Source organism: Xyrauchen texanus, chromosome 1 (genome assembly GCF_025860055.1).
Source record: "Xyrauchen texanus isolate HMW12.3.18 chromosome 1, RBS_HiC_50CHRs, whole genome shotgun sequence".
Classification (NCBI taxonomy): domain Eukaryota; kingdom Metazoa; phylum Chordata; class Actinopteri; order Cypriniformes; family Catostomidae; genus Xyrauchen; species Xyrauchen texanus.
Genome location: NC_068276.1, coordinates 51256996 through 51272950, shown reverse-complemented (window position 1 = coordinate 51272950; position 15955 = coordinate 51256996). Strand labels below are relative to the sequence as shown.

Sequence of the window (15955 nt, the reverse complement as noted above, 5' to 3'; positions counted from 1 at the left end):
TGCAGAGCTTTTGGGTCACGCAGCTCTTGCCCATGAGCAGCCGGTGGAAAACAGTGGCTGAAACTTTGAATGACACGCAGCTAATTTCACCGTCTCCTTGAGCTAACAAAGTCCCATATAAAACACACGAGACTTGCGTGTACAGTGCAGCATACCTCTCACATTAAATGGTGTAACTAACAACTAGTTGTCCAGTACGGTTCCGTTCACACAGCACAGGTTTGCCAAGAATGCGGTTGACCTGAAAATTTGTGGGTGTCAGTTCGGTTATAGAATGCGGTTGTCACACCCATAAATAACCATCCGGTGTGTGGACATAACCGCATTAAGCACTAAAAACAGGTCTGACAACCGTATTCTGCTGCTGTGTGAATGTGGCCATCGTCTCTGTCAGCTTCTTACTTAAGACATCACCCTGAATCCATGCAAGTAACCTAATCCACAACCATTTCCCAGCACATCCCAGCTGCCTGCTTTCCCATTCCGTCATCACAATAAGCCCTGTCCACTCGGAATGTGATTTAAGGGCTAAGATGGCTGCTCTGGTTTACAATCTTTATCCTAACTAAAAATTAGAAGTAGATGGGACAGTGAATTTGTACTGTACAAAATGTAAACAGCACAAGCACTAATTGTGCTTATAGAACGTGACTGTGATTCTGCAGGCACATATTTTTGTATAGTGACAGCTAAACATATAATGGATTGTTGTCAGAGGTGGGTAGTAACGCGCTACATTTACTCTGTTACATTTACTTGTAACTTTTTGGGGAAAATACTTTTAGAATAGGTTTAAAAGTAGGCACTTCTTACTCTCACTCAAGTAAATTTCTAATGGAAAATGTACTTTGTTTAATTTCTATTAATGTGTTATTTATTGTGAGATTACTGAATGGGACTTTTACGACAGTGGAAGTTCACAGCTGCGTGCGCTGTCAAAGACTGTCACTCAAGCATCCATCACTGCTGCAGCATCAGTCTCTTCAAACAAAGTGAAACACTTGCTCTGCACACTAAAAAAATAATTTAACACCAAGACAAGCGGAAATTTCAAGATTAAAATTGCAACTCCAACTTAAGGCAGCACTCTGAGGTAAGTTGTGGCTCTAATGATAATGCAGGCTTTTCTGTGTCATGGGTGACATCCGTTTTTAAGGGTACATTTTTAAATCAGCAGCAATATATTGGTGAGTTTGTCCCACGTCCTGAATGTCATGAGCAGTATTTATGCATTAACCCCGCACCCTTGCGGGGGTACTTGCAACTATCACAACTACTTCAGGCTGATTAACTGTTTAAATCCATGTAAAAATCCAAGTTAAGTGTAAATAAATGCCTTTTGCTCTGCTGAACGTGTAATTGACAACTGTAGTGTGAACAGACAGCATTTCTGTGTGTGGTGCCCTACGCAGGCTGCATACTCTGCGTTTAGGGAGTGGCGGTACAGTGTACAGAACTAATGATCTAAATTATTTCGACACTGAAAACTGTACACTGATCTAAGAACTAAAATCTATGAAATAGTTAAAGTAGGCATTAATAAAACATGATCTTGCTTTGGCTTATATTTCAGCTTTATATATAATGTCCCTGTGGGACATTGTTCAGATTTTCTCTGTAATAATTACTAGAAAGGTTTCAAAATCTCTCTTCTTATTGACAAATTCATCCAGATCTGACAAGAGCCCTTAAAGGGATAGTTCACCCAAAAACGAAAATTCTCTCATTATTTACTCACCCGCATGCCAGATGTGTATGACTTTCTTTCATCTGCTGAACACAAATTAATTTCTCAGCTCCTTTGGTCCATACAATGCAAGTGAATGGGTGCCAACATTTTAAAGCTCAAAATCATATATATTAGCATAAAAGTAATCCAGAAGACTCCAGTGGTTAAATCTATATCTTCAGAAGTGATGTGATAGGTGTGGATGAGAAACAGACCACTTTCACATTCTTTTAGTTTTGTTTTTGGTGATTCACATTCTTCAATGCATATTGCCCCGTGCTGGGCTAGGAGAAGAACTTCTAGCAAAAATGACATAATATTGATCTGTTTCTCACACACACCTATCATATCACTTTTGAAGATATGGATTTAACTACTGGAGAACATTCTGTCTAAAAGCTCCTTATTGGAAGAAATAAAGTCATATGGGTTTGGAACAACCTGATGGTGAATAAGGACAGAATGCCTATTAATAATAATAATAATAAATCTGTAATACATGTTAAATGTGTATTACATAATGGAATGTTGGTCGTTAATGTCCATTACATCATTCGTGAATTGAAAGTCATGAGTAACTCACTACTTGAGTACTCTTTTAATTGGATTCTTTCTTACTCTTACTCAAGTAATTATTTATGTTAGCACTTTTACTCCTACTTGAGTAATTGTTTTTTTAAGTAATTGTGCATTTACTTAAGTACAGTTTTTTACTACTCTACCCATCACTGATTGTTGTCCCATGTTTCAATTTTCCTACACATTTCCTACAATTTCCCATATCACTCCACAGCCTTTTTCTTTTTGGGGTGGCTTTTTGCCTTTTATTTATAGGAAAGTAGAGTGTAGACAGGAAAGTAGGACTCAAAGAAGGGCAGTGGGATCAGGATATGACCCAGGTTGGGCTTGAACCTGTGTCCCTATGAGTGAAGAGCTCTTCTTTGTCCTGAGCACTGCACAACAGCTCTGATGGCACATTCTTTTATTTTAACATAAAATCATTTAAATGCAATTCCATACTTCCCTCAGAGACCCAGCATAGCAGAATTGCTTGTTTTATTGTTTAAAGCAATTAAACAATACCTATGTAATAGTCACCTCAAAGCAAAATGTGCTTAAAAACTTTTCTCAGATTGTTACATTTTTCTGAAGCCACACAAAATTCACCTCAAAACAAAATATGCTTAAAACACAAGGTTATATATATGTAGTGGGTTAAAGCACAGAACTGGTATCAGAAGGTTGCTGGTTCGATCCCAACAGCCACCACAATTGTGTTTTTGAGCAAAGAACTTAACTCATTTTGCTCTGGGTGGATTGCCCCTGTAATAAGTGCACTGCAAGTCATTTGGATACAAGCTATATTGTTGGATAAATGCATAAATGTATAAACTGAATGTATATATATATATATATATTCAGTGGCTTCCTAAAAACATGTTCAAGGAGGAAAAAGAAAATCACTATGCTGAGGATTATTTGATAAGCAGTGTAATAAGAGGGATAATGTAAAATCAGCCGATCATAATCACTAAATAAACCCCTTCAGAGTGATACAAATCCTGAATACCCTGTTGAGAATGTGCATAGTCTCTTAAATATTGAGATCATGCTCACTTTTAATACTGTAGATATTTTATTGGGGTTTCACATACTCAAATACTTACAAAAAAGGTATCACATTCACAACATAAACAGACACAATAGTTGCATATTTTTTTTTAGCACTGAGCCAACCAAGATCTTGAGTCAGCACATGAGGGAATTTTCTTCAATCCATCTGTTCCACCTGTAAGAAATGTCACTGCATTTTGGAGAAAAGGAGGAAAGAGTTCTGGTTAACTGATTTAATGTAATTTGTGTCTACTGCAATTTTCTGATGGGAACAAAGTAAGTCAGAGTCCCAAACAAATATATTGATTTCAGTTATTTTCTTCGTAGCTTATTGACATAGCTAGGACATTTTCACTGCTGATATAGCAACGTGATCACACGAGGAGTCGACATGTTGCTATGGAATGTTCCAGTGCACTGACTGAAATCGTGTTCACATAATTAATGACGAGCATGATTGTATTTTCCCTCTAAGATTACAGATAACACTCATGGTTAGGTTTAGGATTGGGGCTTGGGTTAGGGGGGTAGAGTTGATAAATTATGCATTCCTGTTGACTGCATTACATCGTTTGCAACTAAAACAACTCGGTTCACTTGCTTTTGGCACCCCTCTGTGGACATTTTACTTAAGCTCACACGTTAAATAACATTTCCCGCTATGGCCACTGGGGGCTGTGGTTCAGATTTCAGTAAGCACAGAACGAGTTTAGCTGAAGAAATTTCAATCTACTGTTGCAGAATTTTCTGGTAAAATCTTCAAAATACATTTAGTTTATTCTTACATTTAATTTCCTCACTCAGACATATGGCTGGTTATGTCCAGCCATTGTTAAGTGGGAACTATTCCCTCATCCAGTGTCATTTATTCCTTTTTCCTGCACAATGTCTTCACAGGGGCTGTGATCATACCTCACAGAGCTCTGGATCAGTTTATGATCTGTAGTATATTTACAGAGGTTCATGACAGCTGTGTAAGAGAACCCAGCTATTGGTATTGAGAGAAATATTGTGCCCTCGCCATCTCCTTGCTCCAGTTACAGCTAAATGTTCTCAACCGAGGCCGTGGAATGTCTTCGGAATCATAAATCAATGCCTTGATAGAAACTTGGCAGCCACGGCCGCAGTCCTGTTCCAATGTAATGTTACAGTAAAGTGAACTTAAGGTAAGCTTCACTGTTGAACAGTTTGGAATTGTATAGGGAGGCATGTTTAAAAGTGGTGAGAAATAATTGGATTTGATTATAACTGTGAATGTTCCCCTTTCCTGCCACCCACTGCAAAAGCCTCATGATCCAGAGAGCCAGTCCACATTCCAGCAGCAGATAATGACAGTGATCATCGTGGGGATGCACAGATCTTTCCGTGTCAGCATCTGCTGTCTTTCATCTCCACATCAGAGCTCGCTTGCTGCGCTACACCTCTAGCTGACATACACCATATAGAAATCCCCTTGTCAACAAAGCGAAACCCAAGGCTATGTGAGAATGGTACTGTGGGAGTGTGCGAGTGTCTGTGGGTAAGATCTATTGAATAGCCAGTCACGGCTCAATATGATGTTTGTTTGTTGCCTCCCTTGTCTGTGGCATATGCAAATATATGTAGAGTGGGAGGGGTGGATATGTGTGACTGTGGGAAAGTGAGGGAGCTAATCCTGAGTGTTTCACAGGGGACGAGAGGACCATTCAATCGCCCACCCCTCGTGCAAGCCCACCCCACCACTACAACTCACTGCATGCCACTTCTCAAGACAAGGACGTTGTGTTTTCTCTTTGTGTATCAAAGTCCCCTCTTAGCCCAGCCCCCCACCCCCCATACACACAAACACTTTAATGCTGAACACCTGTTTCTGTACACACACATCCCGCTGATGCGCAGACATGATAAAATCCCACGCTCCCATCTACTGCGGACCACACAAAACCCTCTTCGTGGGTAAATCAGCAGAGTATATTAAAGGAATAGTTCACGAATCAACATATGTCAGATTATAATTTGGTATCTAACAAATTAGATTTTTAGAAGAATATCTAGCTCTGTTGGTCCATACAATACAAGTGAATGGTGATTTGGACCTTTGTAGCTCCAAAAATCACATAAAGGAAACAGAAGCAATCCATCTGACACCAGTGTTTATTTACATCTATATCTTTAGAAGCAATATAATAGGTGTGGTTGAGAAACAGAATAACATTTAAGTCAGTTTTTACTCTAAATCTCCAGATTAATGTTCACTTTCAGATGTGAAAGTGAAAATAAACAGGCACCACGTGACATTCCGATGTAAAAGTGAAAGTGGATATTTAGAGTAAAAAATGACTTACATTTTGATCTGTTTCTCACCCACACCTATTATATTGCTTCTAAAGATATATATGTAAACTTATGGATTACTTCGATGTTTCCTTTATGTGATTTGAGAGCTACAAAGGTCTGATCACCATTCACTTGCATTGTATGGACCTACAAAGCTGAGATATTCTTCTAAACATCTTTGTTTATGTTCTGCTGAAGAAAGAAAGTCATACACATCTGGGATGGCATGAGCGTGAGTAAAGGATGTGAAGATTTTAATTTTTGGGTGAACTATCCCTTTAAAAGACTGCCTCTGGAGGAAGCTCACTAGGTTTTGGACCTAAAATCTCAAGCTTGCTATTAAAAGTGTTGCACAATAGCATCATAGGAACACTTGAAATGATTTCATAACAGGTTTAAAAAACACTGTATACACGGTTTCTATCTTTTTCAGGTTAACCCTCTCATCTGATCTTACCCAGGCCTGGTAGACAGTCCTGTGCAGTGGCAGTTGTATTTCATAATGGGGCTAACTCCACCTAGCCTTGGTTGGCCCCCTTCTCTCAAAAAACAAAGGCAATCACTCAAAATCCTGGTGTACTTCTGCCCCACCAGACATTATCGGTCTGATTTGTGTCTTTTCAACATCATCAAATCATCAACAGCAAGCCTTGATAGAAAAAAGAAAGCCTTGGAAAATATTTGGGACACCCCAAAAGCCAAACCCTACAGACTTCAGGCGAGCTATTGAAGCCAGATGTTTCCTTAACTGACCAATTTTGATAAATGGCGTAATAACCATTATACATTGGGGTAATTTTATATCAGCACAGCACCACATTGTTTTTGTTTCGCAGCCAAACAAACTCTGTTTGTGCCCACGGCCAGGTTTCGACCTAATTGATAAGCAGACAGCAGGACTGTGGTTTTCCTGTTCTTCAAATGTGCCATCCACAAAGACCTAAACTAACTGTCTTATTCTCAACCTTGAGTGAACTGAAGGATTAGAGAGATGCTGAGCTATGCCAATAAGTGCATTCAACAGTACTTACGGCTTATCTTGTGGGCACAGCGGTGGGTATATGCTGTTATTGTAATGGCATTGTGTGTATATGTTGAATATGTTAGCTGTTCCCTCAGGAAATGACATCAGAAGAACTTATCTATGCATACTGTATATTGTTGTTTAGACTTGGGCAAATGTAGTTAAAATTGGGGCAAATTAAATCACTGTGATATAAGATATCCAACACGTTCCATAAAAACTCTTTGTTTTGCATGCAGTATATAGTCTTACCTCAACATATCAAGATTTGCCTGAGACCTGGTCCTGTCATAATTGATGTTTAATCTAGGTATGTTTGGTTTTGTTAGGGACAGATTGTATAGAAAACACACAATAAATGATTCTCCTATTACAATTTCTGGTTGATTATGTTTCACTCTTGAAGCAATATAGGAAATTGTATTCACCTATATACAAAAAGTACTCTACTTTCATAGCTGGGTATTTGATATATTACTTTAGTAAGAAAAATACACAAATGAAATGAAAAGGCAATGAAAAAGAAATGGGTCCAGGCAACGGTTGCTTTGTAGCATAGCTCATTTTATTGTTTAAACAGTTTTGCATAGGAAATATATCCACTTCCAGTAATTGACTGCAGTAAAACAGCTGCTAGCAGTATAGGCTGGATATAACCGTAACAATCACAAAAAAGTCAAGCGTTATTTACACTCATTTTTAATCTTGTGGCAATTTTAGCCCCTGCACCAAATGCAACCAGCTTGAAGGCAATGCCTACTGTTTATAGCTGTGAAAACAAAAAGTGAAATCAATAGAAGAAAATAAAACAAGGCCTTCATTATACAGCTTCTTGAAGGACACCTGCGTATCTTAAACTGTGAGTAAAAACACAAAAACTCCATAAAGTGTTTCTATAATGTACATTCAGAACATACATTAATATTTGCATATGACAGCCGTGTTTCCACAATCCCTACAAAAACAGTTACAACTTTATAACATTTGTTGGTTTTAGTGTTGTTGTTGTCATGCTATAAACCAACCTACCACAAAACCACTGAGATTGCAGTGGGCATAAAAGTGCCACAAGACCCCCCAACCCCACCCACCCCTTCAAAAGAAAAGAAAATTAACTCTGCTGTGGAACTTGCAATCGTTTTCTTTTTTTTTTTTTTTCATCTGACATTTTTTTGTCATCTATTATAGTACTAAGTGTAGTCTAGTAGAACACACTGCCCAACTATTACTTTTTCTCCTTGCAATGGAAACTGGGGGAATCCCATTTGACTAAAATATCCAAAATTGAACAAAGCACAAAAACACAAATCAAACATAGAACCAGGACCAAAATAAGCAGAAACATTTCAGGGGAAAGACATTGGGTGAGGCATCCCACAGATTGAGTTTGATTGATCATTTATTGTATTCCCTAAAGAAAATTCAATGGTTTTTCTATTTACAAGGGAAAGCCCACTGAGACACTGAGCTGAAACAGGCACTGCTTGAAAAAAAATTGTATTTCTTTTTTTTTTTTTTGTAAACGTCTCATAAAATGCTGTTTTTGAAAATGTTCCTGTTCATGTCGATGATTACTCATGCTGTTGGAAATGCTCTAGAAATGGAAATATGAGAGTGGATGTGGAAAAAAATTTCCTCCTACCTTTCCCTGCACTAACACACAGAAGAGCTGAAAATAGACATTGGCATGGGTTCCACTGGTCCACCTTGTATAAATGATCTACATGTAGAGCCATTACTATGGCTTTCACAACATCACCAGGATATCTTACTGCTATTAATATGTCATTTCTTAACTCATTTCTGAAACTACCAATGAGATCAGCCCTTTGAAAAAACAGACATCGCTACTTGTACCCCAAAATAAAGTTTAACCATCGTATAAGCATAACATTGTATGCTGTGGTGAGGGGCAGTGCTCTGAGCTACCAATGCAACACTCAGTCCGACTATGAACACTCGAGCATCATAACTGCTTGACGTAATCCAAACAACAAACAATGTGCTAATCAAAGAGCTAGTGGGAACTGCCGAAAGTGCAAATGCTCAGCTGTTTTCCTCTGCGATGGTAACATAAAAAAGATGCCTGCGTGTCCACACAAAGACTTCTAGGATTTGCACTTCTCTCCGTACTGAGCCTGCCCTGAAAACGACACATATAAATGTGACCAGCATTCATTCTAACATGGCAATCCCTGCCCAGAGCGGACATATGTAAACACTGGAGAATGGAGATGCCTAAGTGCCAGTATTGGCATAGTATCTTGCTGAAAAATGTCACCCTTTAAGCAAGCATTCTGTATATTGTATGGTGGGTCAGCCTCCATTGATGGGGAAAATAATGCATGCTTAATTTTGCAAAAGACAGTAGAATATTTTGTGATGTCTTCAGCGACATTACCCTGGTACTTATTGTTGGGAGACTCAAATCAGGTGCCTTTAATCTAAAGTGACTAGGAGTTCCCAACAGTAAAAATAATAATAAAAATGACCCTACTTAACACAAATTTAAACATTTCTTTTCCCATTTTCAATATCACAATCACATCAAACGCACCCTATGGCCACACTAACAAAACAACACTTCAAACATTTATGAAATGTCTCAAGGATCCAAGTTAATCAACACGAAATACAACAAAAGACCTTCATCATTTTGTTTTAAACATTTACAGTCCCTTACAGGAATTAACTCCACTTTATAAGTACAGGAAAACAAAAATAAAGAATTACAAAGTCAAACTCTTTCTTATTTAATGGACAGCTGGAGAGTTGTAACACGAATCTAAACACATTTTTGTTTGTTTTTTGTTTCGCTAAAAAATATGGACATCATTTAATGGACAATTCACGATTACGTCAAAAGTTTTTTCTTTTTACAAAAGGGGAAAGAAAGAAATTTACAGTGTACACACTTTTGTCAACAAGGCAGGTAATTCAACAGAAAGACCCTCATCTACTCTCCTCTTGTAGTGTCAGAGTCATCCTTTAACAAACACTCTGACAAAGTCATCTACACACTCACATTTCACGAAGCTGCCAGAGCAGATTTTAACCCATAACAATGACTACCAAAAACAATTGCTATTACAACGGCCATGGAGATGGCCCCAACCTATGGCCTCCTTCACGGTTTCCAGCGCACCTTAAAGGAATATTCCGGGTTCAATATAAGTTAAGCTCAATCAACAGCAGTTGTGGTATAATGTTGATTACCACAAAAAAAAAAAAATAATAATAATAATAAAAATAAAAAAATCATAAAAGCAAAAAATAAGATTACACTGAAGCAATGATAAATGGTCTGCACTTATATAGCGCCTTTTTTAAACTTAGAGGTGTCCCATTCACCCATTTACACACCAATGGTGGCAGAGCTGCCATGCAAGGCGCTAGCCTGCCATTGGGAGCAACTTGGGGTTCAGTGTCTTGCCCAAGGACACTTCAGCATGTGGAGTCATGTGGGCTGGGATTCGAACCGCCAACCCTGCAATTAGTGGCTGACCCGCTCTACCACCTGAGCCAGAGCCGCCCCAAATACAATGGAAATGAATGGGGACAATTTTTGGAGTGTTTAAAGGCAGAAACAAGATGCTTATAATTTTATATTAGCTGTAAAGTTATTTGTATTATTAAGTATTTTTTCCATTGTTTTAGGGTTTACCACTTTATGCCGTCAAGGCAACCAAGTAGCAAAATTGGCATACTTTGACAACTTTACACAGAAAAGGTTAGTAAGTGATTTTCTCACACTAAAATCATGTTAACACGCATATTGTTTACATCTTGTGGCCATACTTTCAAACAGTAAGTATTTTAATATTTATGGATTGGACTAACTTCAATTGCAAGTGCCTCACTAGAACCTGGATTTTTTTAGGGACTAGTCTAAATACATATTTTGTGATAATCAATATCTTGCCACAAATGTCAAGCTTAACTTGTACTGAACCTGGAACATTCCTTTAAGAACACAAGTATTACTTCTATGACCCTGACACTCCCATCACACTAGGAGAAAATGCACTTCAGTGGCATTGCCAACATCCAGAAGACTGCAAAGCACTTATTTTACAGAAATCAAAAACAACTAAAGGCGAAACAGTGCACATATAACGGGGTGGCTTTTTTTCTAGTTTAATTATTAAATCTTGAATGAGGAAGGAGAGTGGCAGCTTGACTTGAGGTCTCTGAAAACAGACTGTATAGTGATTTAAGAGCTAGAATTTGAAACAACAATTAATATAAAGGGGAGATTTAGTATGTTGAAGTGCTATTATAAAAAGGTGTATTTTAAATGATGCTGGTAATCCCCTGTGTAGCAAAAAGCCTGAGTTTTTGTTGTTCTGTATTTAGTTGGAAGGACACTATGGGTGGATGATTGCCTATGAGCTGTAGGTGCAAAACCGTTTCATTTTCCAACAAAGATTTCCTTGATCCTCGAGACCATAAGAGCGTTAAATGATTCCTTTTCACCTAGATATATAGCTTATGAAACAACTCCAAAATAACAATATCAATAGAAATAACTTATTGTCCCAATGGGGGGTTTTATCCATCTATGAACTACGATCTCAAAAAGGCGGTAAATTGAAATGGATATTTTCTGATTGTGACATATTTAACACGCATGAACTTGCGTGGTGGTGATTGTAGCGCATTTTATAACAAGCCACTTGTTAGTTTAAGGCATCTACTTGGGAATTGCATATAGCTGCATTGTTTATTCTGCAGCGAGAACGGGGTAGTTACTCATGGGATGAGAATATTTCTGAAATGACGATGCAATAATATTGAATAATTTCACTGGTGATTGTCGCTCTCAAGTCAAGCTGTCTCCCCTATTAATGTTATCTTCTTCCGGGAGTCAAACTAGCACCCCAGGTGGAAAGTTTGAAGGAGTTTGTTAGTCACAGTAGACTAATCAGTGACTTTTCAGCCAAATTAGACCAAATGGTGCATTCTTTACAGACATGCTTCAAAGTCTAGAAAAACATCCTCCCCTTATAGAGAATATGAAACAAAATTACTCTTACATGCACCTCTCCACCTTTTGGTACACTTAAAGGGGAAAAAAAGACCTTGTCACACTCTGCATAGAAAGCAGTTCCCACTTTGGTCAATTAAAGGGGGAAAAAAAAAGGAAAAATAACAACAACGATGTCAACAACAACAACATCAACAAAATAAATGTTTACACTATCTGTATTTATGTGCTAGCTTCTAATAATCCACATAGCTAAAAGCACTACCTACATAGGCAAAACTTGGTATTGCATAATTGTTATAAATCTGGACCCCTCCCTCCCCAATAATGACTGGAAGATGGAAAAACAAACACGTGATTAAAACAGAATCAAAAATGAAAACCACTGAAATACTGGAAAAATAATGCTCGTAGATTATAAACTTTAGAACGACAACTATACACAGCCTTGATATGCACTGTAAATGTGAGATAAAGTAGTAAATTAAGCTAAAAATCAACAATGTCTCAATTTCATCCAGAGTACAAAATAGGTATTATCATAAAACGGATTCTTTCTTTCCTAAAACGGTAATAAATGCAGCAAAAACAAGTGTAGTGATGTTTTCTATAGTCGAAGGCAAGGCACGTAACGTGGACTATATACTGTATTTTCGTGCAAATTAAGATTATTGGAAAGAGTAATTATATAAATATGTCTGATTGGAGAGGCAATGGCATAGCAAATGCCGGGAGCAATCGTAGATTTCTGGGACTGCAACTGTTGGGAACTACCAAAGTGGGCGTGAAATAAGCACCTTGAGATCTCGCCTCAACCTGCAGATTAGGGTTGAAATAAGTACAGATTGTACACACAACACACATACACATTTAGTCTTGAAGTACTTCACCAGCCTGCGTTCATCTAGTTTCTCATGATATCAAAGTGTAAACAGTAGCTTCAGAAGCTAACAGCCGACTAAACATGCATACTAGATTGGTGAGTAATATGCCAAAATAAGCCATTTTATACACGCAGTGTGTTTGAGTCTTTTCACCTATTTTAAGTTTTCATTTTAATAAATAAAAAAAAAAAACTACCCGCATGTTTGGGTACGGCTCAAAATAAGTGCTGTCTTGTTCGTGTTCAGTTCCGCTCACGTAAACGTTCACTGTCAGTCCCACATTTCCACCCTCAGCTTTCTGTAGTATACCGAATCAAGAGTGCAATTTTTTTAATAGTTTTTCTTTTTTATATGTTTTACGTTTAAGTTCACTTAAAAAACATTTACTCCCCCTTACTTTAGAGTCTGAGGGCAGACAGACTATGATAGCTTCCCTTCAGTAAAATCATTTAAATTGCACTTGCCTCTTATGAGATTTTGACTTTTTTTTTCTCTCAAAATCCTTTTCAAAGGATATAAAAAAGGGGTTGTAATTCTTATCTAGTAATACAGGTTTTTCCTCTTTCATTGAATACATATTTTTTTTTTTTTTTAGAGTTCATAACTCTTCAGAATAAATTCCAACCTTTACCTTTAGAGAAAATAAGTACAAGATTGACAAGATTGCAAATTCCAAAAGATTTTGCACCATGTGCAAATTAAACTTAGAGGGAAATATGAAAATAAAAACATTAAGTTCAAAATTGTTCCTATGTTTATGTAATGAATAGGATGAGCCTCTGTTTGATTAAAGTTCGTTAGAATTGCAGCCCACTTACAAACCGTCCAGCCAGCCAGCCCTTGTGTGGCTGCCCCCTCCAAATCATTTCGTAAACCAAGACTAGTAATCGTGACATAAGAACAAGAGAATCACTACGAAAGACTAGCATGTCATGCATATACAGTAAGGCATCTAAAGTTTTGTATGGTAAATATCACAGTATCTCAGTTTAGGGGCCTCCGTACACAATGACTGACTGGTGTGGACAGGCTCATGTCAGAATAGAACACTTTGACCCCACTCACTCTACTGCTCAAAGCCAATGTCCTTTAGAGGATGGGACAAAGGTCCAGGTCGATTGTATAAGTGCTGCTTGCTGGTTTGTCCGAGGACCTGTTGCTCCTGGGTCCAAGTTCTAGGCCCCCTTCAATTGCTTGATTCTGCCTGGAGGAGGGGCTCACCAATGATGTTTATGCTGTAATTCTGGACATTTGTTGGCAGAATCGGAGTCCCGTTCGACACTTGGAATGGAATTAAGCTCGCCCAGGTACCAGGACTGCAGACACACAGAAGAAAAAGGGATTGTTTGAGTTATTAATGAATAGACATGGTGAAAATGTCTTTTAAATATCACGTGTAAGTAAGATTCAAAGGGGAACATCAAAAAGTATTTTTACACAATATCCAGTGTTTAACATACCTATTGCTCTGGTTATATATACAATAAACTATATACAATATAGGTTCAAAAGAGTACATCAAAAAGTGTTTTTGCATAATATCACAATACAAGGGTCTATTATTTATTAAACTCTGATTATACACATTTACTAAATAGACTCCTGTGTATTTTTTGTCAGAATTTGTTCACAAAAATATTTGTAATCTATTCAACATTTCATCATGTTGTATTCATTCATTTTAATCAATTTTGCTGACTAAAATGGTATTTAATTTTTGTAAAAAAAAAATTACATTTTAGTTGACAGTGTGCAAAATGACAAACACATGTATCAAACTGTAACAGACCAAAGTTTTCCCAAATATTCCAATATTTAAAAGAATATATATTTAATCATGTTTTAAACATAGTAAAGACTGATAATTTTTAATAAGTAAGATTAAACAAGAAGAGAAACTCCTGAAATAATAACATAATGAATAAACTGAAGTATTTAATCTGTTGTGAATTCCTCCATTTTAGACAGTTTAGGACACTAAACTGTATTACGTGTTATATGCACTACTATACACACACACACACACACACACACACACACACACACACACACACACACACACACACACACACACACACACACACACACACACACACACACAAAATGTATGGCTCCTTGTCAGTTTTGAAAGTTTGTAAATGTAGGAGTGTTGTAAAATATATATATTTTTTAAATGGTACATGAATACATTTAATTATTATTTGAAGTAAAATCATCATAAAATTCTTTAAATCAGTAAATGAAAGAGGCATATCAGGTCTAGACTTTTCCCACCCTCTTTTGAAAAGCTACTCCTTTGCTCTACACACATGCACACACAATGAGTTCGGCATCGTGTCAGTAAACAGGATATCCCAGAGAAACAAAGCACCCTTAGTGCAAATGTACGGGGGAAGTTTCCCTAAGAGCATGCACCATTTCAGCCCCCTGCAGCTGACACCCACTCTGATCAATAGGGTGAAGTCAGGGGGACCGTCTACACAACTTTCCTATCTGTATTCAGCACATGTGAACACCACAACAACACAAGACTGTTAATTGCGAGCTGTGGTGCGAATCTTGGATGCAAAAGCGCCAGTGTGCACAAACAGCATGTTGTTCCCTGGGGGGAGAACAGTGGGGCTGAATGGTGTGTACATGTGTCGAATAATTAGGCAGGCCAGAAACCAGAGCCCTGGTATGCCCCCCCTTCCCTTCTCCCGTCTTAGTCTGAAATACCTGTCTCACCCAATCACCGAACACAATATTTCTGCTTGGAGATTACAGACTAAACTCCTGCTCTGTCAACAGTGCCCAGCACACACAGCCACCTCTTTGTTTTTGCCCCCAAAGAAAGGGGACAGGGCTTGGGGAGGGGTGGAGGGAGGTGGGCTGATTGAAGGAAAGAAGACTGTTGTGTGGAAATACTTTTCCCTGGGATCACTGCTTGGGCTGCAGGTGCAAGTCTTTAGCGAGGTTTTCTTTTGGAGTTTGTTTGTTTTTCCGAGGGGGAGCTGACGGCTGGTGAAGGACAGGGACCCAGCGGATGTGGAACAGTGACTTTATTCTTCCTGAGGCAGCCTGGGGTGACACTGCTGCCTGGAGCTCTGAATGCAGCTAATGATTCTGTCTGTGTATTTTACAAATCACTCACAACCAATGACTGAATCTTGGTTAAAACAACAGGGCAGCAGATTATGATTCTAATGTTGCAAATGTAGTCAGACTTTGCCAAGAAAGAGAATGAAACTAGGTTATAGGATAAGAAGAAAAGAGAAAAACAAAGGAAGAGCGAGAAAGACATTTTAAATTAGAAATTTAGTTTTTACCTTTTTCCTTTTCCATTGTCCTTTTCTTTTACCCATCATTTCTTATATTTCTTTATTTGTTTACTTGATTTATTTTCAGAATTGTCTATTTCG

At 37.9% G+C, this 15955-nt stretch overlaps 1 protein-coding gene across 5 annotated transcripts in view; it reads right to left on the bottom strand.

The window, feature by feature from the left end:
• Positions 1-7786: 7786 nt before the first annotated feature.
• Positions 7787-15955, bottom strand: part of LOC127647705 (nuclear factor 1 B-type-like) — a 150592-nt gene continuing 142423 nt past the window's right edge. For all 5 annotated transcript variants that reach the window (XM_052132165.1, XM_052132130.1, XM_052132157.1 and 2 more), the window contains one exon: positions 7787-13870. In XM_052132165.1, coding sequence (XP_051988125.1) covers positions 13741-13870 — 130 coding nt within the window. In that variant the 3' untranslated portion in view covers positions 7787-13740. The remainder of the gene's footprint in view (positions 13871-15955) is intronic.